This window comes from Punctularia strigosozonata (assembly GCF_000264995.1).
Source record: "Punctularia strigosozonata HHB-11173 SS5 unplaced genomic scaffold PUNSTscaffold_1, whole genome shotgun sequence".
Taxonomy (NCBI): Eukaryota; Fungi; Basidiomycota; class Agaricomycetes; order Corticiales; family Punctulariaceae; genus Punctularia; species Punctularia strigosozonata.
In genome coordinates this window covers 608,476-632,811 of record NW_006767433.1, presented here as the reverse complement: position 1 = coordinate 632,811, position 24,336 = coordinate 608,476, and the positions used below count along the sequence as shown (strand labels likewise).

At 56.9% G+C, this 24,336-nt stretch overlaps 7 protein-coding genes across 7 annotated transcripts; 4 read left to right on the top strand and 3 right to left on the bottom strand.

Annotated features, from left to right (window-relative positions):
* Positions 1-461: 461 nt before the first annotated feature.
* PUNSTDRAFT_139888 (kinase-like protein) lies at positions 462-3,769 on the top strand (the record flags this gene model as incomplete). Its single annotated transcript, XM_007378151.1, has 15 exons — positions 462-515; positions 577-666; positions 722-799; positions 856-909; positions 960-1,013; positions 1,064-1,177; positions 1,286-1,321; positions 1,372-1,461; positions 1,511-1,573; positions 1,632-1,868; positions 1,937-2,062; positions 2,120-2,190; positions 2,243-2,277; positions 2,333-2,530; positions 2,587-3,769. The coding sequence occupies 15 exons, from the start codon at positions 462-464 to the stop codon at positions 3,621-3,623; spliced, it is 2,337 nt and encodes a 778-aa protein (XP_007378213.1). The 3' UTR covers positions 3,624-3,769.
* Positions 3,770-4,594: 825 nt separating this feature from the next.
* On the bottom strand, positions 4,595-7,872 carry PUNSTDRAFT_128983 (uncharacterized protein; the record flags this gene model as incomplete). Its single annotated transcript, XM_007378150.1, has 9 exons — positions 4,595-4,629; positions 4,689-4,892; positions 4,956-5,006; positions 5,059-5,103; positions 5,172-6,523; positions 6,584-6,714; positions 6,784-7,145; positions 7,216-7,355; positions 7,415-7,872. 9 exons carry the CDS (start codon positions 7,870-7,872, stop codon positions 4,595-4,597), a joined length of 2,778 nt encoding a protein of 925 aa, XP_007378212.1.
* A 4,927-nt stretch (positions 7,873-12,799) lies between these two features.
* On the top strand, positions 12,800-14,936 carry PUNSTDRAFT_128982 (uncharacterized protein; the record flags this gene model as incomplete). The annotated part of the gene is made up of 2 exons (XM_007378149.1): positions 12,800-13,937; positions 14,023-14,936. The coding sequence occupies 2 exons, from the start codon at positions 12,800-12,802 to the stop codon at positions 14,934-14,936; spliced, it is 2,052 nt and encodes a 683-aa protein (XP_007378211.1).
* Positions 14,937-15,263: 327 nt separating this feature from the next.
* On the bottom strand, positions 15,264-17,543 carry PUNSTDRAFT_48323 (uncharacterized protein; the record flags this gene model as incomplete). Its single annotated transcript, XM_007378148.1, has 3 exons — positions 17,418-17,543; positions 15,586-17,349; positions 15,264-15,512 (listed from the first exon to the last, which is right to left on the bottom strand). A coding segment is annotated over exon 2 (802 nt), but the record flags the coding sequence as incomplete, so codon positions are not given.
* Positions 17,544-18,090: 547 nt separating this feature from the next.
* Positions 18,091-19,174, top strand: PUNSTDRAFT_123392 (uncharacterized protein; the record flags this gene model as incomplete). The annotated part of the gene is made up of 2 exons (XM_007378147.1): positions 18,091-18,712; positions 18,776-19,174. Exons 1-2 carry the CDS (start codon positions 18,479-18,481, stop codon positions 19,172-19,174), a joined length of 633 nt encoding a protein of 210 aa, XP_007378209.1. The 5' UTR covers positions 18,091-18,478.
* A 1,945-nt stretch (positions 19,175-21,119) lies between these two features.
* Positions 21,120-22,936, top strand: PUNSTDRAFT_48322 (uncharacterized protein). The gene is made up of 3 exons (XM_007378146.1): positions 21,120-21,743; positions 21,803-21,897; positions 21,955-22,936. The coding sequence occupies exons 1-3, from the start codon at positions 21,151-21,153 to the stop codon at positions 22,899-22,901; spliced, it is 1,635 nt and encodes a 544-aa protein (XP_007378208.1). The 5' UTR covers positions 21,120-21,150; the 3' UTR covers positions 22,902-22,936.
* Positions 22,937-23,498: 562 nt separating this feature from the next.
* On the bottom strand, positions 23,499-24,249 carry PUNSTDRAFT_59302 (uncharacterized protein; the record flags this gene model as incomplete). The annotated part of the gene is made up of 2 exons (XM_007378145.1): positions 23,499-23,895; positions 23,951-24,249. The coding sequence occupies 2 exons, from the start codon at positions 24,247-24,249 to the stop codon at positions 23,499-23,501; spliced, it is 696 nt and encodes a 231-aa protein (XP_007378207.1).
* Between the last annotated feature and the right edge of the window lie 87 nt (positions 24,250-24,336).

The window sequence follows — 24,336 nt, the reverse complement described above, 5'->3', positions numbered from 1 at the left end:
ATCCAAGATTCGCCAGGGTCATCACGAAAGGGATTCCGATTTCAAGGATAATAGTTGACATTCCGAGGACAAAGGTAGCTGTCCTCTGTGACATGCGCGATGTCGACGCTGACAAAGTCGACGACATGTTCGACCGGTATGAATATCCACTGTATATTGCCGCATACTATCCAAGCAGATGTCAATCAGGGCCTGAGCTGGCAAGAGGACGAACCACTGGCTGCATTCTGTTCGCAGTGTGGCTTTCGTTTGAATGATTGATGGGGTCATGCATCCGCGCGTGATACATTCAATGAGCTACCGCAGGGCTACCCCTGTTGGCATTCTTGACCCTGTACTTGACAGAATTTTGGCATTGACATGGTTGCCGGCGAAGCTTTGCCAGGATGGCGTCGCAAATGCAGCTGCGCACTAACATTGCTCTACGGCGATCCAGCGAAACCTAAGGATCGTTTCGTATCATGCCCAGAGTTGCGATCTCGCCAGCGCTCAGCACCGATTCAGCGTTGAATGAGGTACTTTCGTTTGCAGTCTCGTCGGATTGTGCTTCCAATGACGAAACGTCGCTCTTTCCAGACCGATCCTGCGTTCTCGCCTCTCTCTAGCGCACCCTCTTCGCTCCCGCCACAGACGCCTCAGTTCGATATCGTACCGCAGTCCACGCCGGTGACGATGTTTCCTACACATACTGTGGAGAACCCAACTGATGCGGGTTGTACAGCATCAACGGTCCATCCACGTCTATGGTCAAGACAACGACGCTGGTACTGTTCTGCGGAAGGACAGTTATAACATCGAGGTATGAGGTAAAAGGTATGCTCGTACAACTAGATGTTGACCAACCGCTGCGTGTAGCACTATAGAGACATAAAGCAGCTTCATCCAGATTGGCGTCATGATGAGATCGAGGTTGGTTTCATCGCCAAGACGGGTATCGAACGGCGACTGACGCCTCATAGGAAATTGTTGTGATTTCTCCAAGGCGACATCAAGATGACGGGTCTTCGTCTCAGGTGCGTTATATTCTGCTATTATCACTTCACCTCATACAAACGCTTACCAGATACCTAAAATTCATGATTACATACTCCTCAACACTCTCGGACAAGGAGCATCCGCAACAGTCTTCCTCGCTCATTCTGTATCTTCTGACTCGCCTGGCATGCGGGCCATCAAGGTATGCGCGCCTTCGTCGCCATCGCGAGCCATGCATGCGCGCTCCGAACACTCTATCATGCGACTGCTGTCCCGAGCGAAAACAGCATTTCTACCCACACTTTACCAGAGTTTTGTCGACGAGGGTCGTCTCGTACTTGTCACCGTAAGTCTCGTGGCCGGTGGCTTAGACTACGGAACTGATGATCAGTGTAGGAATTTTGCCCAGGAGGGGACCTCCTCACGCATGTCATGCGCAGCGGTGCGTTTTCCGCAGACCGCAGCCGCTTCTATGCTTGCGAGCTGGTGAGTGCCATCGAAAAATGCGTTTCGCCTTAATGATGACGTGCGATAGGTGGTTACCTTGAGCACATTGTGCCGCTTGGGCATTGCGCATCGTGACCTTAAGCCAGAGAATGTAAGAATGGCACAGGCCGATCCATCGAATTTCATCAGTGATTATTTTCCGGACTTAGGTCCTTATTGATGCATGGGGACACATCGTCGTTACCGACTTCGGCTCTGCTAAGCAAATCGCGGTTCCTCTGCTCAATTCAGCGGAAGACCAACTCTCGTATATTACTACAACCGAGAACAGCTCCGTCGGAACTCCGGAATACCAAGCGCCTGAGGTCATCCTCGGGTGGCCGCACGATTACGCCGTTGATGTATGGGGCTTCGGGCTGCTCCTGTACCTGATGATCTACGGCAAGGTAGGTTCCGCTGTCACCTATTGGATTACTTGTTTATCTTGATCAACTTGACCGCGATTGTGCTCCAGCACCCATTCATGCTGTCGCAAACACACGAAGCTGTCGACGTGCTCAGAGAGCGCATAATCAGCTATCCGGTGCCATTCCCTCGGGTGGAGCATGAGGATGAGGTAGCCAAGGACCTGATACTCAATGTAAGCTGTGGAAGGCGTGATTCGCTCATGTCGCCGACGATGCTGATATCCAACTAGTGTTTGGAGCGTAATACAGGCATGCGTATCCATTTAGAGGGGATCCGGGAACACGAGTACTTTGATAGGATGTGAGTTGCCCATTTGTCCACCGATTCTTCACTGGTCGAATTACGTCAACAGTGACTGGGATAGAGTCGAGGCTAAAGCCTACGAAGGTGACTCGTTCCTCCTGAGTTCTGTAGGGTATCATTGACATGATCTTGCCATTAGTTCCTTGGTCCCTTGATCTTGATGAGCGCAAGGATGCATTGGATCTTCGATATTTCGAGAAAGAGTTCTGTGACATGGACGTTCATACGGAGTTGGAACGATTGCAACAAGCGGCGACAACAGCGGACCCGGAGGATGCATTTGATGCGCAGACGATGACGTGGACATCGGACACTGATCAACTCAGTGAAGACGGAGGTGGGTCCAGTGTCGCAATGTATCAAATGAAGCTCCCGCTAAAGTAGACACCTCAGGCGTCGTCGTGCCAACAAACCACTTTCTGCAGTCCCCATCTCTCTCGGCATTTGGGACGTCAATGCGCGAAAGTACGCCGCTGTCGGACGTCGGCCATACATCCGGAGAGTTGGATGTCGCGTCGTTTGAGCCTCTCAATTCGGGGAAGTGGCTAGAGCGCGGCCTCGGTGTAACAAGCCCCGGCTACACTTTGGATGTCCCGGAGTCGAGGGTGCAATCGATGCCCAGTCCAGTCGACGGGTTCGAAGATTTCCTGCGTCTTGATCGTAATTCCTTGTTCTTGTCTCCGGCGCCTTCACTGGGCCTCAGTATTCTGGGCGACACTCCGACGAAGCCTGGTCCTGTTCCGACAAGTTCCAAGGGGTCCCGAGAGGGTGCTGCATTGAGCATTCGTGACCTGTACCGCTCCCCATCGCTCATTGGAGGCGAAGACGATCGCGATGATACACGCGGACCACTAGATACGTTTCGCTCGATCGCAGGCTTGCCTACCCACTTTTCGGCCTCGCGATCCTCGGCTATTGGGGTGGACGACCATGCTTTACCCGCAGCAGCCACCCTTTCACTCCCTGGTATCGAGCGAATCGGTCGAGGCATCGGCTTTACCCCTAAGAAGGTGGCTGTGGGCGGCGCAAAGCACACTCCGTCCTCTAAACTGGGCCGGCTGGTGCAGACGCCGAAGAAGCTGTTGAACCGGTTGCGCGGCAGCACGCCTTATCCTCACAGCGGGTCCAGCAAGATCAGGGGCACCCATAACCAGAACGGACGGAGGTCGTTGCCTCTGGAAGACCCTTCAGGCGATTCGGAGACTTCGGGAGACGACATGTTGGCCTGGGGCGTGCTCGGTGGCGGGCGAGCGTTCGCCGGCGTGGACGAGACTCCCGCGCGCCCGGCGAGGGGCCACGCGCGCTTTCCAAGGCTTTCGCTGCCTTTCAAGACGCCTCGTCGATCCGTGAATGGAGCCTTGGATGGGACGGACGACCCACAGAGCTCCGTGCGCTTGGTGTCTGTGCCACGTTTCCGATCGCCGATGTAATATCGAGCTCGTGATGTTAGGATGTTTTCAGATGTTGTACTTTGATTTCGTCGGGTTTTCGGGTGATTCGATGTCTTGAAGGGTATTTTGTGTGTAGGGCCATATCTTCACGGTTTGTCTATGTCGTTCTATGAAACGTTAGTGAACCTCGCCTCGTCAGCATTCGCGCGCGCGCTGCCAGCTTTGCGAGCCGCAGTCCTCGTTCTCTATAAGCTGCACTGTCGGGAGCGCCGTACATCGTCATTCGGGCGCACCGAATGATGTGCGTGTCACTGTCCGCCTCATGCGCCGCAGCGTACTCCGCCATCTGGCAGGAGGAACGCATAATGACAGGGTCAAGCCGATATTACACACCACGGAGACCTTCGCGACTGCTTGACGTCGACCAGTATGGTATAGTGCTTGTAAGACGTGATCAAAACGGCCGAGAGCAGACGGTGAAGAGTGAAGCTAGGTAAGATGTAGTATGAGAGTAGAGACAAGATAAAATTCAGAACAGCTGCGTCGCGGGCGTCTTATATGTATGCAGAGGTGCGGAATGGTCGTTCCGACGCGAATGGCGGATAGCACATGCAAGTTATTCCGCACAGTTGGAACGCGTTTGGATCGCCAGGGCACGAATCCCACACGGATGCGCACGAAATGTCGCCCCATTCCAGGGCCTCACTGCACGACCGGAAATAGATGACGACGATATCTTGACGCCGACCGTGCAGTAGATTCGCCAACGGCGAGAGACTCGGAGAGCGCGAACGGATCAATTCAGCTGAGGTCGATGACGTGTCGCGTAGGAGCCTCTTTCTTCCTTGTTTGAGTTTGTCCAGAAAGAGTACCTGCTGCCTTCCCTAACCCCTGTGGGACGAGGAGTACCATAATCAGACAAAGGCAGACAACCTAGACCGACCAAACAAGCGATCTCATCCGCGCACGACCCGCCTAGGTATACATGAATCTCCGAGTCATACGGTCCTCTATCTCGTAAACCTGCCGAAAATCTTGGATCCAGCTATACACAGAACATAGTGGTGAGCATAGGCAAAGTCACAAAAAAGGAGGTGTACCCACTCTGCGCGAGCGAGTCGACACCCTTCTCGATCTGCCGTCTCGTCCCCTGGCCCGCGACGCTGCCGATCGCGTTGAGTGCATAACCGACCGGCGCGGAGGACAGGAGCGGCGCCGGGGCGGGCATGCTGCCGCTCGAGCCAGCGGGTGCGTTGTAGGGTCGAGGCGGAGGGGGCAGTTGCGGTTGCGGCTGTGAGTAGTAGGCGTCTAGAAGTTGACGAGGACGGCTGATGAGGACCGACGGGAGACAGGGAAGAGATAAAGACTGACTCGGAGGCGGGCTATGCGGCTGTGGTGGGGATCCATATCCAGCGTACGATTCTAAGGTAGAGGTCAGACAAAGTACGCCTACGAGATTCTCGTGAAGACGCACGGTAAGGTGAATTGCCACCAGGCGGGGGCGAAGACGGCTGAGAAACTAGGCACACCGGAATGAGCGTCCGAAATACGGTTATATATTTGATCAGTTCGACGAGCGTCACTCACAAGGCATGGCCTGCGGGAACCCGCCGTAGAACCCGGCGGCGCCTGGGCCTGGTTCGGGATCGCTGTACGGAGTACCTGGTCCACCGAAGCCGAGCGGCGGAGAGGGGTACTGAGGTGTGTATCCCTGTCCGTTATACAAATACGGATGCGGTTCAGGGGGAGCATAGGGAGCGTAGGGCTGCGGTTGGAGCGGAGGTGGAGATGGGGCAGATGTGTGTACGCCTGGAGAGCCGCTTATGGACGGGCGCGGACGCAACGGAGGAGGTGGTGGGCCGCCCGGTTGAGAGTGTGGGTGCGAGAGCGAGGGACGAGCGGCGAGGTTGATAGGCGGAACGTTGCTTGGCCCAGGATCCGGGTTGCCCGACACTGGGCGAGAGGACGCGTGTGGGGGCGGCGGGCCAGTTGCGGAGGCAGGATCATGATTGACCGACAACGGGCGCGATGAAGGATGAGGGCGTAGCGGGGCCGTCGTCGAGTTGTGATCAAACCCACCCGAGACGGGGCGGGACTGAGAAGGTCGAGGATGTAGCGGAGCCGTTGTCGAGACGGTGTCAAAACCCCCTGACACCGGGCGCGATTGGGAAGGACGGGGTCGCAGCGGCGCGGTCGGACCCGCTGGTGATGTTGGGTCGTACTGAGCCGGCGAGGGGTGCCAATTCGGCGGGGGCCACTGAACTTGCTCCCACTGGCCGCCGTGACCTTCGCCGTTCGAGCTCAGATGTTGTGGGTACGTCTGTTCCGGCCGAAAATGCACGGCTATTGATGGTGACGTCGGACGCCCACTTGGCACAGGTGGAGGGCGCGAACTCGAGAAGGAGGCAGACACAGAGATAGACGTGGATTGCAGCTCGCTTGCGAGGCTTGTTACCGGGTCCTGAACCTGCGAAGGGTTGCGAGGCGGGACTGCAGGCGGACGTGGACGCGTGGACGCCGGTGCGGGCGGCGGTTGAGAGTGCTCATGAGGCTGAGTTGGTTCCGCTTCGAGCGTATAAGGCGGTGGCGGCGGCTCATCGCCATCCGATTTAGCCTGTGACGCAAGCCAATCTTGATAGGCCTTCCCTGCATCGTCGCCAGATCCAGAACCGGAACCCGAGCCAGAGGCTGAGCTCTGCGCTTCGTCTTCGTAGTGCGGGCGCGAGGACCAGAAATCCTGAAGTTCCTTGACGGGGAAGGTGTCGTGGATCTGGCGCTCCCCGCGAAGGCCCTCGGCGGCCAGGCCGGCGATCCTCATGTACCAATCGGTCGGAAGGTCGTGGCCCTCCGCGTCGAGCGCAAGGAAGGGCCAGCGGTCGGACTGAGGAAGCTGACGCTTGTGCGCGACGACGGGGAGGAAGGCAGTGCCTTCGTCATACCTGAGTTCGATATTAGCCAGAGTGTCCCACAAGGAGACGTATATAGTCAAGGAAACTCACTCATCCCACATAGCACCGTAGATCATGCGCACGCCGTGATGTTTAACATTGAAAATCTGGCGCCAGAGGAAGCGTCCGCCATTGCGCTTGATGTCGTTGAAGCCCCACTTGCCCTCGGAGAGGTTGAACCCCTGCAAGCCTGATGAGCGACAGTTCCCACAGGAATCAAAACCCCGTCAGAGGCGCATGCATGCACTCACCGATCCGCCCGGGAATACGACCGGCATGTAATCCACCCTCTTCGTCTTCCCCGCCCGCTCCCACTCCTCATTCTTTTTCTGGATGTGCTCCATATCGAGTTTGACCTTCTCCTCCGCGAACTGGTCGGCGCCCTGCTCGTCGCCGTATCGCCCGATTGTCCATGGGCTGATCGCGTCAAACTCGTCCGTCCAGAGGTCGATCCATGCCGGGTTTGGATCGGCGTCGGAGCCAGGCCGGCCGGTGCGCCAGTGAGCGGGTGCGCCGCCAATGAGGTACGCGCCGCCCGGGGTGGAAGTGCGGAGGATGTGCAGGATGGCGCGAGCGGTGTGCGGGGTATAAGGGCGGCCATCGAAGCCAAGACCTATAAACGTGATGTGCCAAACGTCAGAAAAGGAAACATCGCCGGGCGAAGTGAGTGGATATATGCGCACCCCAGATAGAGATGACAGGTCGACCTTTCTCGCGTAGGTAGTTCGGGCTGTCGAGGATGCGCTTCTCGCGGACGAGGTGTTGCCAATCGCGAGTGATCACGTCGTGTATGCGTTCGAGCGGCACGTCCGTCACGTCGTACCTTCAGCGCTAGTCTCTTAGCTCGGGAACGCTTCCAATGGTTCTTAGGAGACAACGCACATGATAGCAAACACCCTGCCCTCCGCCTCCGCCGCCTCCCTGACGCGATCGCCGACCTCGTCCCTCTGATCGCGGATCGCCCTGTTCCCTCTCTCAAGATCGCACTGGCCTACGAAACGCTGCAAGAACGCGCCGTCCACGCCCGCTTCAGCCATCCACCGGAAGTGCCGCCTGACCGTCTGCGCATTCCGACTCGAGAACAGCAGAGGTTCAGAGCCATCGGCCATGCGGAGACCCGGAACGGGGAAGAGCTCGGACGGGCTATACGCGGAGACGTCCGGCCAAAGATCGGTGTTGGGCCGCCCGCCGGCGGGGATCGGCTCGGTAAGCCAGTGCAGCCATCCGTGGTGGTTCGGGTCGAGCGGGGGCCCATCACCCGGGCAGGTAAACCAGCCTTGGTAGCCGACAAGGAACTTGTCCTGGATCGTGTGCGGATCAGCCCTGCGCGGGTTCAACATGGGTGTTGCAGTAAGAATGAGTGCTAGGTTGCGGAAGGTACTAGGCTGACCTTCTTATAGGTCGATTGGGCGTGGACAATAATGACATGGTGACCTAAGACAAGAGCTACGGACTGCTGCTTGTGGCTCGCCGGGCAGCAACAGCCAGCGGCCCAGCCATCTCGCAGACAATATGGGCGCTTAACAAGGAGCGCGCACAGCCTCTGTATGGACAGCTTGCGTGCCCTGACTGCCGAGCTCACCTCGACGGAGTTGAGCTCTGGTTGTCTATGTGTCTCGACCGGATTTTTCGTGGTATGGACTAATGTACTGTCGCCTATGACAATGAAGCTACATCTCCGCTCTCGCTGCCCGTGATCAAGCTGCCAGCTGTCCGCAGAGGGCGTCTGGAAGACTGGACCAGAGATAGTCACCCACGCGCTGTGCAATGATGAACCACTCCAACAACACGTCCTCACCGGGGTGCCCATGACCTTGAATGCTGCCGCTCACCCACGATCTGAGGACAGATCTCGTTAAAGTTCCCGGCAGCGGGTGGTTGACCACGATTCGACGGGTTCTCCTACTTCTACCTGGTCCCCCAGCGCGATATGTCGTCCGCGACCCTCCCCGACCTAGGACTTACATTGAGTGCCCTGTACGTTGGGGTGGCCTTCTCAAGATTTTGAGTGCAGACCGAGTCGATATGTGTTTTTGTACCCCCAGATCTCCCTTAGTCTGTATGACATCACTACTCTTCAATCCTACAACTACTTCACAAGCTATCCGAAGGACCCTCCCTATCTGAAAACTCTCGTAAGTAGATACAGAGCTGGGTTTCCATTCTCTGTGAGATTAACACCGTGAATAGATCTTGCTATTGTGGGCGTTGGACGGCACGCATTGCGCGCTGATCGCGCACGCGACGTATTTCTGAGAGTAGAACCTGGAGCGGTTCCATATTTCCCTCCGAAGAACGGATGACCAAACTCGAACACACATCCGCACCCAGACACGATTCAGAATTACTTTAACCCCAGCGCGCTCGAAAGTGGAATATGGTCCCTGGACCTGAACCTCCTCCTTTCCACCATCGTGGACTGGCGTTCTTCACCGCCCGCGTCTGGGTCCTCGGTAGCTAGTACGTTGTCACGAGGCTGTGCGCGGTGCTCTGTGTGGTAGTACTCGTGCTAAGTATGATCACCACCTACGGCGCCTTCCACGATGCCAGCCGAGATATCGCGGGCCTCTACGAGAAAGACTTCGAATAGAGCGTCCGATCCGGGTAAGTCGACTTCCCCCCCGCGCACACGGTCGCTCGTGGGTGTTTCCCATTCGGCCTGTTGATACATTACGATGTTATACATAGGTTGTCGATCGCCGCCTCCGCGGACGTGTGCATCGCCGCGGCGTCGGTCTTCTATCTATCCAAAGGAAGAAGGCGTGTACTGCACAGTACGAGGCAGGTCATCCAGCGTATACCGTGTAAGCCCTCCTCGGTTCTTGCCATCATCCGGTCTAAACCTCATTCCTGCAGCCTTCACGATCGGTTCGTCCAAGTCGACGAGCACCTGATCCCGTTCTGCGTGACTGAACGACGCACCAGAAACATGCTTGATCACTTCGACCGCCACGATTACCGACGTTATCTGTGTGAGTGTCCTTCTTTCTCCCTGGAGTCGCGCGAGGATTCGTAGGACTGACAGCCGCCTGTCTTCCCAGTTCCCCTCGATGTCAGATAACTGTCGCCGACCGTCCGGTGCCTCCGCGCCTCATCCGAGCCCATCTCTTCAATCGTCTCAATCATCTACCTGGGCGTGTATCTCATCGTGTTCGAACGTTAGCACCAAGCCTGTCCCTCTGTCTCTTATCCAACCGACTGACCGACTGACGCTCGGCGGTCGAGCTCGCCGTGTCGTCGGCGGCCATCCGCTCTACCTTTATGCGTTCGTCAAGCACAGGGCGCGAACCGGACTCCATCGTACGTTAGATATCCTCTGGTGTCCAAGCACTTGCCGTTTCTTGTGATTACTCATGAGTTGGCCGTCTTCCCTCAGATGGTCATCTCCCCGAATCGCCCCAAATCAGGGTTTGGTATCGACGCATACGACGAGGAGCAGCGCCACGAGTCATCCTTCGAGGCGCCCAAGGAATGCCCCTCGTCTTCGGCAGAGCGAGATCGTTGAGATATTTCGGTCCTCTGTTCCGAGCTGCGTGATTGCGTGGCACGATAGCTACTACGTTCTACGTTCTACGTTTCCTCTCTCTGCAAGTTATAATGGCCCCGCCCGCCAGCATATACTTCACCCCGCACAACCGCTTGACGATCTCCTAACGACGAGCCTCTGCGTCTTGACGTCCGCGCGACATAGTGAGACAGATGGAAACGCTGGTATGATCATGTAGAACCATCGGGCCAGGTGTAGTATTACTCTCCATTATGGATTCATAAAGTTATACGTTATGTACCACCCTGTATACTCCGTTCGCATGTGAACTCGACTGTTATACGAATGGATCTCGATTGGTTCGGTCCTGACCCTACATACACCGAGAGGCATCCGGCGCCGCCGGGGCGGAAGAACAGTCTTGTACGCGACAAGCGCGATCGCGTAATCGCCAGCCGCATACATGGAGAGCACCTCCGCCCGGAGTCGTTCATCGAAACCCGCTTCAGGAGACACCCGAATCCCAAGAGTTAAGACACCACGGGAGATAAGGGGACGGAAGATAAATCGCATAGGCGGCGAATGACCACGTGCATGCGACCTAGCGCGTCCGCCTCCATCTGCCGGTGTAATGTATTTCGTTTAGGACCGCCGTGGACCCAGTTTCGCCGTTTTGTGATGAGCGAAGCTACCTGCAGCTCGGGAATTCACTGCGGTGTGGACGTGTGGGAGAGGGGACGAAACACTAAGGGAGATGGCCCAAGCTGGGGGATAAAGCGGGTCGACGAGTGAGGAGGGGGGGGCCACGGTATTTATCTCCAGGCCATGTAATATACGATCCCGATGCCGCGAAGCAGGGGCGCGCTGGCCCTGCTGGCCCGGGAAACATTGAGCGACTCAGGATGTTAACCGTAGGGACGTAAAATATGAAAACCTTGAAGGACGCGCATGTGAGAGGCGGAGGCGACTATACATAGCCTGAAGGCGTGGGCGGCGAACCCGGCGAGCTGGACCCTCCCGCACGGAGATAGGGACGAAACCTAGGGGGGGGAGGCTTGACGTGTTCCCAGCCCCTGTCCCTCGGGCCTCGACTGCGGCGGTGTTCAAGAACGGGCTTCAACACGGCGTTAGGACGCTGTCGAGAGATCATCGAATGTAGATTCAAATTGGATTCGAGGTCCCGCTGAACTTTTTTATTTATTTACGTAGCCCCGTTATAAAGCCCAGTCCGGTCTATAGAACGCGAAACGACGGTGAAATGAATTGGGACGGGGAGGGCTGTGCGGCGTTCTTAATTAACCGATCAGCGTCGAAGCGTTCAATGTACCATAACGCGTTTTTGTTTTGCTCTGTCGCTCTCTGTCAGCGCAGGAGACGACGGTGAAGAGAGAGGGTTTATCGACGTCGAGCAATCAACACCCGACCGATGTGGGTGGTCGATCCCGACCCCAGTGATTCATTCAGCGGGCATGTTCGGGGACTTGTCAAGATCTCCAGGGCTGCGAATACATACGCTGATAATATCGGGCCACGTCGGCGACCAAAGGCCGAGACATTTACACGCGGGTTGAGGTTCCCTCGTAGCAACACATTAGTATGGACCCCGCCACATGATGACGCGCCGTCGTCAAGACTTAAGCTTTTTTTCTTTCTTTCGTCACAGAACAAGATGATATACGTACGTAAGAATGGTTCGTCTCGATGAGGCAAGTCGAAGCGGACGGATGATTGAATACTTCGGGAACCGTGAAGCGTGAAGAAACCCGGGCGATGAGATCCGGTGGGCGTTGGTGAGAGCCGGAAAGGGAGATCTGCTCGTCGATTTGGGGGGGTGGGGGGTGTGGTTCGTTACTATAGAAAGAAATAACGTTGTCGGGCTCGCGTTCGAGGACCATTAATTGCTGAGCTAACTCACCGGCGATCGCGAGCGTAACGCGGGGTCGATGGGCGGGCAGGAGATCGCGCCCGGCCGGCGTTATCACGAACGATTGCGTTTGGTAACAACATGTGGCATGGCCGGGAGGGTGTGAAGGTTGCTGAACGGCTCGCCGGGTCATCGGGGAGGCTGACGATGCGCGTCATGGTATTGTCGTATCGAGCGGCGAGCGAAGGCGCGTTTGAAAAACACGCCCCGATTGCGTCGGACACGTACGTCAATCTCTCGAGGATCCGGCGTTTCGGTAGTTGACGGTGAATTAACTCTGGGCGCGCTTGAGGCTGGTCGAGCGGCCATGCCGGTTGTGCGCGACGACGAGAGGGACAAGAGATATGAGCGGGAGATTTTTTTACGGCATGCTCGACGTCCGGCTCGCTGGAAGGTGGCGAGTGGGACGCAGCGGATCGAGCGAGAGGAACGCGAACCCGCGCGGATTCGTGGGAAATCGCGCGTTTCTTGTCCGACGTGGCCAACATCTCGCACTTCATCGACGCGATATCGAGCCTCCAGGAAAACACGGCCGTGTAGCGCGCGTCTCCGCATACGGCTTCCGCGTGCGAGCCACTACCGCAATGATGGCCATGGCCAGCTCGGAACTGATGAAATCAAGACCGCACGGTACGGCAGCTGCGTCCGGACAGGCTGCCTGCCAAAAGCAGGTGCGGATGACAGTCCACTGTCCGCACGGCGAACTCTCTCGCCCTTGTCCGCGACGGGCGAAGCGTCAAGGGGGGACAGCAGCCAGCAAGGCTGAACGCGTGCGCGCGGGCGATTAGGGAGGGCTATATAACGTTACCGTTGATCGTCCCCTTTACGGGCGCCTCCCGCCCCCTCCTTCCCCATCATGGACTCCTCCGCCTCCGGCCACGGATACGCGTACCTGCTCGCCAGCCAGTCAACCTACGCTGCGAGATCCGCCAGCGCCGGCGCCACCGACGCGTCGGCGTTGCGGCCGACGGCGCACGACTCCAGCGCGGCCAGGGCCCCCGCGCCCGTCCTCTCCGGCGCAGGGCGCGTGTACGGCTGGAGCGCTGGCGTCACCGGCCCGGGTTCATCTCAGCCTCCAGCGCCTTCTCCGGTGTCCAGGCCTTCGTACGTCACGGAAGGAGGACACTATGCCGAATCGAGCTTTGCGTACGACGGTGCCCCCGGTGCCCAGCCGAACTGGAACGCGCCATCGCATATTTCGTTCACCTCCCCGGGCGAGGCGTCTCCGCAGGCCAACGCCGACCCCGCCCTCTTCACTCCCGTACATTATCGTCGAGCTACTCCCGGTCAACACCACCCCATGGCCGCCACGATTCCGCATAATCCGTCACCGGTCGAGTCGGAGCCCATGGCCGATCCCACCGACTACCGCTACGGTATTTCGCAGCAGCAGCGCCCGACGGTGGCGCACTCTCATTCTTACTCGTACCACGATCTGCCCCCTCGTCGTCTCTCAGCCTCAGCCTCCCGATCCCTCGCGGACGACATCGCGAACTCGCCTTCTGCTACTACGACTTCCCAAACAGCCTCTGGCTACAGGCTGCCATTTAATGCTAATCATCCGGGCCCTGCGAGCGCCTACGGCGCCTACTTTCCTTCGGCATACAGCGCCCCTTCATATCCCGATCTCGCATCCCCTCATTCCCAACCGCCGAACGCTCCGACCGCCCTGGTCGGCCATCCCGTCTCGCATTCTCAGTCGACGATGATCGCGACCGAGTTTAGCCCGCAGCAGACGATCACGCCGCCCCCCGCGACCTATTCCGAGCCGGACTCGCTCCAGTCGGACTACGACCTCTCCGTGCACGACAGCCCGACGGACGCGCAGCCCTGTTCGTTCCATATGCTCCCAGGAGGCAGCGCCAGCGGTTCTGCCCCTTCTCGCCCCGCCGGTCGCAAGCTCAAGAAGTCGCACGGGTGCTGGATGTGCCACAAGTCGTTCGACCGTCCCAGCACCCTGCGAAAGCATCTCCTCGTGCACACCGGCGAAAAAGGTCAGCTTCTCGTCTCTCCCCTTGCCCCCCCGTTTCGTAGTCTCTTCGCTACTGCAATGCTGACTTTCGTTTTCCTCCCCCTCAGCCTTCCAATGCGACATCTGCGGCCGTCGGTTCGGCGTGCAGTCGAACCTGACGCGGCACATGAAGCGCTGCCGGGAGCGGAACGAGTTGCCGCCCGTCGACCAGGACTCACCCAGCATGGGCGCGCTCACGACCGCCGTCGCGCACGCCGTCCAACAGGGCGCCCCCGCGCACATGCACGCCACCGGAGGCCCGCACGGCTGGCCCGGCGCCTCCACCCACCCCCAGCAGCAGCAACGCGGCGGCCATACGCACGCCCGACAGGCCACCGGCTCGTCGTCGTCGTCGCTGGACCACCCCGCGGCCCCGTCCGACTCGGGCTCGGGCTCGGGCTCCCCCGCGGGCATGCCGCCCTCTACCACGCGCAAGCGCACCCGCCGCCCCAAGTCGGACAGCTGGGTGCCGAAGAGCCTCGCCAACTTTGAGATCGCGTGCGAGCGGCGCGACTCGGTCCTCCCGCTCCCGCCCGTGACGCCGCACCGGGTCTACCTCGCGCCCGAGCAAGGTGGTGGCGGCGGCGGTGGCGGCGGGGGGGTTTACCCCTTCCCGCACGCGGGCGCTGGCCCGGACGCGGCGACGGTGGCGATGGCGATGGGCCGCACGTCGTTGCTCGAGGCGCCCGTACCGCACGGATCTGGCGGTGCGGCCGGGCGCGGGCAGCAGCAACAGCGGCGTTATCAGCTCCCCTCGCCCGTCGTCGTCGACACCGAGGCCGGGCCGTGCATCTGGGAGGAGCGCGACTCGTACGCGGGCGCGGGCGCTCCGCAGCAGCAGTCGCGGTACCATCCGGACGGCTGGACGGGCACCCTGCCCGGGCCTGCGCCGCTCGGCGCCGATGGGGGCGCCATCAGCACGCGGTTCAGGGTGCGCGGTGCGGGCAAGACGAGGGCGGCGTCGGTGCGGAGGACAGGCTGATCTTCCGGTCCCTCTCTCTCTCTCTCCTTTCGGCTTTTTGGATCTGGAGAGCTCTGTTGTGGCGGTTGGAGCCAGGTGTGTGTTTTCGTCCCCCGCTGCGCTTGAGGCGTCTGCGTCGTTCTTTCCTCTCTCGCGCATCGTTTTCCCTGGGTCCTATATCTCCCTACATTATTTGCTATTATATTGCGCGCTCGATAGCAACCCCATCGCCCCTCCTGCCTCGTTATCGCACTAATTCCCTCCCCGCCCCGCCGTGTTGCACAGTGGCATCGCACTCGCCCATTTCGTTCTCACAGTCGAGTTCTGTCCCATATTGTATCATTGTCACTAAGTACGAATGTATTCGGAGGCTCGTGTCGTCGACGTCGCCCCGCCAACCCCAATGTACATATATTACTCATCCAGTGTTGCGTAGTCACATCGTACTGTATATTCTGCTAATTGAACATAAAACACATGGACTCTGGAGGCGGGTGCTTCGGTGTTGATGGAATACGAATACGGGTAGGCAATTGCAGTGCGAGCAAGCTTCCATCCCGGGGGAAGAACTTTCGCATGAAATCAGCAGCATCCGGGCTAAAGTCGAGGGTCAAACGAACACGTCAACAAAAACTCGAATCCTCAACCTGTAAGAACGCACGTCACTCACATCAAACTATCAACATAAGTATCCAAGACAGTCGAGCATCCGACGTTGGCTGTACGGACGGCGGATTGGTATTCGCCGAAGCTCGTTCCCGGCTCAAACGATCGAAACAGTCACTGCGAAACCGACACGGTCTGAACCTGCCTTAGCACCAACTTTGGCACGATCTCTCGGAGCAGCTCCAGCTCCGACGCGTCCAATCCGCTGCAGCGTTCCAGTATCAGCGTCTTGAAGGGTACCTGGCCCTCGCGGGACGTAGATTTACATCTCCTTGCCAACTCGGCACGGCATTGACCGAACCACTCTCCTCTGGAGGTGTGCTTCGCGGCTACGATACGCAAGCTGACGAGCTCAGGGAGCAAGGGATCTCCATCGGCTTGCGTACGGTGGTGATGCAGAGCGTGGATTATGGCGGCAACCATATCCCCGCCTTTCAAGTTGAGGCGCCGTACGTTGCGGAAGCTGCGAAGGAGGGGATGGACGTCGGGGGATGGCCCTGCCAAGCTGCCTGCCAGGGTGACTGAACAAGAGGGATCCAAGCACGAAAGACACAGTTGGCTGAGACTTAGCAACAACTCGTTGTGTTTATCGCTGGGTACGGGTCGGAGCAATAACGAGTTTTCGTGGTCGCGCGGACCGCATTTTAAGGAGATGGTTGAGTCGGTGATGTCAAATCGGATGGGGCCAGGAGTTACGGTGCGTTTGACCATGTCCCACAGGTCGGGGAGGTGCTCAGCGTCCATGTCGCAGGACACGTCGAGACAGGCCGTTGGGGCAAGTGTCAGACATCGGAGAAGCGACACGCAATCCTGGCATGGGCCTGATAAGGTGACCTCGCGAAGAGCGTGAAGAGCGATCTTGCGTTCGGACCCTGGGGGTAGAGCTGGGACCACCTTGGGTAGGTTATCTAGGAATAGCTTCTCGAGGCGGGGGAATGACTCCAGCGTGTCGAGTACGTTGTTCAGTGCGGGTGGGGTTGATACGTATTCAGGATCCAGGTTCTGTATCAATACAATGCATCTCATATCGAGCGATCTGAACCATCGAGAGGCCCATGGCCAGAAGGAAGGGAAGTTATAGAGGACCAACGAATGAAGGTTTGGTGCATGGAGTCCTTTCAGGCATTCAAAGAGTTCCTTCTCCTGATCTAACTCGATTATCTTGGCGGATGCGAGGTGGAGCGTCCTTAAGACGGGCGCATACGACTGGAACTGCCGTAGCGTTGGCAGGATGACCTTGAACTGCGCCCAAAGCTCGAGCTCGGAGATGCGGGAAGGTTGTTGGAAAATGATACGTTTGAGGACGGTTTCACTCGTAGGATGTGCATCGAATGCGTCATAGACGACGCAGAGTGGAATCCTGGTAAAACGCTCGCACAAAGCTACGGCAAGCTCCGGACGTTGAAGATTTAGACGATTCCACAGCCCTGAGGTACCCAGGGCAACGCTCCGCCAGTGCGAGCAGACCTGGACACACTCGGGGGACCATTCGCTCGATTGATGCCATTCATCCACGGTGTTTACACGGGTGTTCTGGGCAAGGACCATAATTCGGGAGAGAATCTCGATTGGGAGATGATTGATGGGTAATGACGCGTTGTGTTCGCCGCGCAAGTCGAAGAGAGCCTTTTTCGTCCGTTCCGACACACGTTCGAGTTCTTCGAGATGATGTAGGCGTTCTGGTGAGAACGCCGCGAGGAGCTCGTGACGGTCATCGGCGCGCACTGCGGGGCAGCTACATGTGCTGCAATGGCGCGAGTTCATTCGACTGGACTCGACATTCAATGCTGAGCTATCAGTAAGGCTGACACTCGGTGACATATACGGGGGCTTCACCTTTGTCGGTCGTCAAACACGCCAATGATCTGATTGAATGCTGACTTGACAATGCTGAGGAATCGTTCTGGTCCGTAGCGCAACGTGTAAGCTCTTCAGACAGGAAAATAGCGCGTCCCCGCCCTCCCGGGTAATAAAAAGCAGATGTGGTCACGCTTGGACGAACGCGTGAAAGCGGACGCAGAGTAGGTCGTGTCACATGGAGTCACAGTCACATGTGCGACGAGGCTGGAAACTACGACGTCGACCTCAAAATTTGATGTTTACAACGATGTCAAAGCCATTGACGGCTGGAGCTCAGCTCTGCCCCACGGGCTAGTACTGGCTTGTCTGACCATGGGCTTCATGACCGGTTCGACTGCGACGGACGAATTACACCAAGAGACACCAGGCCACGATTGAAACCGTCCAGTATATTGTGTATGCTCACTGAGTGCGTACCTGCGCGCACTCGTAATCATACCCTCTCAATGCATACGACACCTCTGAACTCACTCTGCGTGCGGTGCTGTAGCTACATTGAGACGACACGTTAACTGTGTTCGCGAAGAGACATTCGAACCCCCTTTCTCCAAGACTCCCGTACGCTGAAAGCATACAACATCGAATTAAGCCGCTTACGGTTTGCCTTTGCGGGAGCGCGAATGTCTCGGCAACCAGCTTTGTGGTCAATCCGAGCGCCGGACGAGTCCATCGTGCTTTCCGGCCCCCCCTTTCCATCTGCTACGTGGACTCACTTCCTTCTCGTTTCGTCCCGCACCAGATGGTACAGGAAATGCAACAGAATAAGCCACCGTTTCTGTTTGCGGAACGCGGACTAACTCGGCATTTGACCGGAGCACAGGCGGTCTCGATCGCACCGTTCCGTGCCTCCTTCCACCTTCTATGCGGATTAACTTTCAGAGGACCATCCGCGATCCGAGGGTCATAAACCGGGCTCAGATGCGCCCAAACCTTTCCAGAAGTTGCCTTCTAGCTACCGCGACCTCTACTCTCTCGACGCCTTCCTCCTGGACTTACACTCGCTGCAACCTACCCTGTCATTCAGACATCACATCGTGATGTTCGGGTTCATCGATATCATCCTGACCTTTATTGTCATCTTCTTCAAACCATTGTTTTACCTCCTGACCTGCACGGAGGTGGACGAAGAAGCTCTGACCAGCGCTTTCGTCGCCATCAATTTCCCCGCATACTTTCGGGTCCTCAGCACTGGCGGCACCAAATGTAACAATGCCTCCACCGCAAAATGCACTGACCGTGCTGGTGAAACGATCATGGATTACCCTACAATGGTGAGAATAGGTCACCCTCTCTCTAACATCGTATACTCATCTCGGATATTACGATAACGACAGGCCCAGCTCACGCTGAACTTCGTGGATGCCTTCGAGTGTCCCTCCATGGTGGAGCTCAGATTCAACTTCGAGGACGTTTACGCTCGTCCCTCCATGGCACTGCTCAAGTTCAACTTCGAGGACATCTATGCCCGCCCTTCTACGACCGAGTTCAAGCTCAACTTTGAGGACATCTACGACCCCGCCCCGCGTTCTTGCCCCAGACAGCGATCTAATTCCGCCCCTGCTCGCCTCTCCACTGATGCAGCACCCGCGGCTCCCCTCCCCATGACGTCCGCTTCTCTTGAAAAGCCCGAGGTAACCACCGTGGTCACCTCCACCTCCACCGCCGCCGACGTAATCGCGCGCGTTCCGCGCATCCGCGCCCACAGGACGTTCCTCCTTGATGAGCCGTTATAGCACGCGCTCTGGTCTGGGCAAGAAACGCGGCACATATCGCCACGTGACAACCCAGCAAATACACACCCTGCCCCTGCCTTGCTAACGTCGTCCCTCATGAGGACGAGTTTCGCTCTTACCCTCTGACTATGAGCAACTTCCTCGCCCGGCAACTTGATTCGGCACAAGTCACCTTGTAACTGGGTGCTGTCCTACGCGCACACGAATACAACAGTTCAGGGCTTCAAAGCTCCCGATGAATCGAGACTCGGATATGAATACGGATATTGGAACTCGACTGTGTGGACTTGATCTCGCCGTGGATATTGTACAATTGGTACTCCTCCGACCCTGTAACATCTCCGCTTTGTCTCTCTCTTTGCATCTGCCCATCCGGTTTCTACCTTTATAAGGATCACACGCGGAACTGTAGCGTAGCCAAATACAGAAACTCAAACATCGATGCGAGGACATATCACTGGTACACCCTACGATCAATAGAGGCACTTGCTGCCGGTGCAAGAAGGGTAAATGCTCTGCGCCGGCATCACCCCAATCCACATACAACCAGAGATGACGACAAGAGTGGACATCACATAATACGTGAGTACTTCATGACTTGTATTATATGAATGCCAACCCGACGTCAAGAATAGTGCGGCAGGCAAAAGTCCGGCGTAATGATGCATGCTTGAGAATCAGTCTGAGGCTCTCCGCTTGCTAGTTGAGAGCCCTATAGCTGTTGATGAGGTTGCACTACAAGTAATCCTGTCAACGGAAAATAACGGCGTCGTCGAGGGGCAATTATCTGTGTTACCCAGGGAGAGTGGTTAATACAGATTGGATTGAATCCATCGCGTAACGGCTTGTGGTTGCATTCTGCTAAAACCGTGACGCAATAGTAGTCGCTTTGGCCGGTTGGATAGCCATTCAGCAGCATTAGGTGTACGCTGACGTTAGCAACTACGTTTCCTGTCGTAACGGCCGCGACGAAGGACGCGGCCGAGAGGCGAAAGCCAATGATTTGTTGAACATATAGTGTTTAGGTTCGTGCAGGCGTATCAAAGCAGTGGATCACCCCGATGAGTCCACCCTTGATGCAGGAATTGGCCTTATATACCTGGAGATTGTTTCAGAGTTGCTCATGAATCCGCTATGTGCCACGGAGTCGCCCTTGGAATCGGGATGTGGTCCAGGTTAACGACGTGCCACTCGGCAAGCGCACTGTCTCTGCGCGCGTGGACGATTTCTCACGCCACCGGATCGCTTTGCTGGATGCTTGCCAACGTCCCTGCAACGTCTGCCACATCGTGTTTCCTTCCAACGAAAACCTCACACGTAGTGAAGGGACGGCAAATTATATTAGATCTCTGCGAATACATGCCAGGCAAAAGATCATCAACTCCGATCTCCAAAAACGATGCAATTTTTGTGCGGTGCTCTCCTCGAGCAAGATGCATGCTACGCCGTCGGCGATAATCTAGTAAACGCAGCATCGTAATGAACTGTACACTTTTACAGTTGCTCGTGGAAAGGCTATGTGGTCTCGCCAGATGCTCCGGTTAGCCTGTCATCAGCCATCTACCTGCGTCGTTGTTGTCGAGTTTGGGGTATCACAGTGCGTAATAAGGCCTTTCTGTCCACCCGTAGGTTTTCTGGCTTACCTTCATCATGAATATGAAGGCGGAATTTCGTCAGATCTATTTGGAAGATTCTTCAGGGCAAAGAATCACGAACACGTCAGGGTCCGTCATATCTGCCAGCAATGTCAGTTTGTTGACAGGCAGTCGAGGTTCGTGGTCGTTGCTCTTTTGCCTCTTGCCTGTGTCCTCTTACCATCTTTCGTTCCAGCTGGTCTGTACTCCGCCTGGTCGGGAACAATCTATAAAACCCATTCCTTTCGTTTTCCGAGGCCGGACCTCTCCTTTGTCGAAGCTCTCCGCTTCCGCCGACTTCTCCAACAAGCTACTTCGCGCATATAACAAGCTTCGCTCAGCATGAATAATCCTCGATCAATCAGCGCGTCTGTCCTTCTTGCCTTTATACTGCTTATCCCTGGTGTTGGAGCATCCGTTCGGCGGGATCTCAGCGACGTTAACTGGATCAGCCCAACCAGCGGCAGCGCTTTTGACTCCGGGAGCAGCCTCAGCGTCAAGTGGTCGTCAAAGCAAGAGGTCGACACGCCATCTTTCCGCTTATGCGTGCCAGACGACGGTTCCTCCGCACGCCGCCGCTCAATCATGCCCTCTCATGTGGTCTTGCGCCCATCGCATGGGTATTCGAGATCAAGTCGGCGTGCGCTACGAAACCGCGCTTCACGTAGCCAATCCATAGTCTTGACGCGTAACTCGCACGATGGCAACGAAGACGGGGATGGGTTGGCGAACGGTTCGGATGGCGATTCAGAGGACGATGCGGTTCATGAAGATGCAACACCGGAGGATTCCGACGGGGAGCAAGCAGATGGAGTCAAAGCCGTTGATTCAGATGCCGCCGGTGATGTTGATACTGCCGGGCAGGAGAATACTTCGTGCGGAGATCCCTTGACTCCCGAGGTCCAAGACGTCGATGGGACGTATGTCGCCATCTTGTGGGTTGTTCTCGGTTGTTTCGAGTTGTTTTCATCTTGACTGATCACGCTCTGCGCAGAGCTGCACCGAATGTCGCTGCCGAGGCGACATTTTATTTGCAAATGGAGGATTCTTCAGGCCAGCAGAGCATTTCGCCTACGTTCTCGCTGTCTTGTGAGTTAGCTATCATGCGAATGCTCAGGCGACATCTTTTGACCTCTGTCCCCTTAGCTATCAGCGCAACGTCGGATAACTCTACTGCCGGTACTTCGGCAGCGGCATCGCCCACCGGTAACAATGATACTACTCAAGCAGCGCTCGATAAAGCTCGCAGGCCGCCGCCAGTTGCGGCATACGCGGTCCCACTCTCGATGGTTGGAGCCGTTCTGCTGGTAGCCCTATGCCTTGCTTGGAGGCAACATAGGAAGCTCAGGCAAGACCGACTGGAGTCCTTAGCCAACATGGAGAAAAGCAGTCTCCGAACGACCCTCAGCCATCCGCTCGCTTATGGCAGCACGACAAGGAGCCTAAAGAACGAGAAGGGTGGCTCGGAGGCGTTCGTCCCGACCTTATACTCTGAACCTTCCTATGGTCCCAATGAGCGATATACCGCGATTCCTCGGAGGAGCTCTAGATGGGATTATGCTCCTGGGTCTATGGGGGCTGAGCCACGACCTGTAACCCATGAACCATGCTGGCCCGCCCTCAACCAAGATTTCGAGTACCGGTCGACGGACTCGATGCGCATGTCGAGGAACTTCGGGACCGCTCCCGTCAGAGCATTCCGCCAGGCCGGTGCTGCGGGACCGGCATCGCCACACATCGATCGCCGTGCAACGGACTCCGCTGTTCCTTTCGGTGGGGCTCAGGAACGAGTACGCGTTTTGACGCCGGCGAGAATGCCTTCAGAGCCTCTGATGCACCACGAGGGTGGCGCCCGCTACTCGAAGCCCCTCCCTCCTGCGCCTCTGCGCCCCCGTTATACGCCTTCGATCAATCGACACTATGCGTCGCAACCCTCGCAGGCTTCCCCTCACTACATGCCAGAAAGACAAGATATGTGCCGAGAAGCGTATCAGGCGCCTATCGGCGGCGTGGACGCGAGAAGCAGGGAATGCGACGAAATGTATGATGCGGTGCATAGGGCTCTGAGTAGTGGACACGCGCATTATCGCTGACAGTACGCTCCCTTGCCCGTCGAAGTCGTGGTAGTAGTCGTAGTGGCAGACCATGAATTGAGTTTGATTTATTCTCAAAATCTCACAAGGGAGGTAATCGGCTATAAATTGCTCGCCTAAGGGATGTACAAGACGCAGATAAGCAACAAACTAGGTCGCAGAGGGGCCACCGAACATAATCTACAGTAAGCTTACAGCGACGAACCGGCAGCATATAATGATAAATATACACACGAAACAGAGTAAGGTAAACCGTACAACCGTAGAGTCTCTGGAGGAGTATACCAGCCGTCATGTCAATAACGCAGTGCAATCACAATGAGTAGAAGGAAGGCGCGGCACAGCCGTTGAAGTCTCCTGCCGTCGTGTAGGGATCGTCGTAGGGGCACTCCGGTTGCCATTCAGCAGGCGGCATATCAGCTTGATGGCTGCTAGAGCAGCTGTCGCTGCTTTGGGTGCCGTAGTCGAAGAAGAACCCGTTGGAGCTGTAGCCAGCGTAATCGTTAGAGGCCATAGGAGACTGAGCGGGCATCCAAACGTCGGTGCGCGGAGCGGAGGGAGGGGCAGCCATCGAGGGTGGGGCGAACGTGCTGATAATCACGGGGGTTTCCAAGGACGGCGAGGGGGAAGGCGAATCATCGCTGCCGACAGTTGAAGGCGACGACGCAAAGTAGGGAGATTCACCGAAGTCGAGGCTTGGCATTTCTGTCGGTACGGGGCTTTCAGCAAGTACAGTCCCGTCACCGGTGGTGGAGAAGACGCCCTGCAAGGTACTACATGAGTCGACGGTTCAGGGCGCGGACAAGTCCAGAAACATACGTATTTAGCTACCGCACGCTTCAGCGCCTTCTCGAGGACCATCCAATCGAATACCTTGACTGTCTTTTCGATGGTGAACGGCTTCGGCTCTGGGAACATCATGATTGTCTTGAACACCCGCTCGAGTCCATGGCGATCCTTCGATACGGTGGTCGGCCCCAAGTTATCAAGGTTCCTAGAGAATATTCAAGTTAGTGCACGGGGCGGGCCAGAGGCGAATGCGAACATACCGTCTGATGCTACCCTTTTCAGATGCCGGAAACTCTTCTCGGGCATCCCTGGTGAGAAGCATCTCGAGGAGGTCGATCACGTTGACAGACGTGAAGCAGTATGATCTCGTATCCTCGCGCCAAATACAGGAGATGGTGATCTCGTTGTCGAGCCATTGATCGAGGCCCTTTTGCTCGTCATACCGCTCCTGAGTAATCGCCTCGCAGTGAAGTTGGATCTTGCTCCCCTGCACGGTGCGGACGAAGCGGACAAGACGTCGCTTCGCCTCAAATTCCTCGCGAGTCCAGTTGACTGTCATGCTATACGTGGGCGTAATGATCTCAAGGTGCGGTTCGCCGAGATGAACGAGCTGGGGGTCTTTCTCGGCGGTGCTGATGCGCATGAC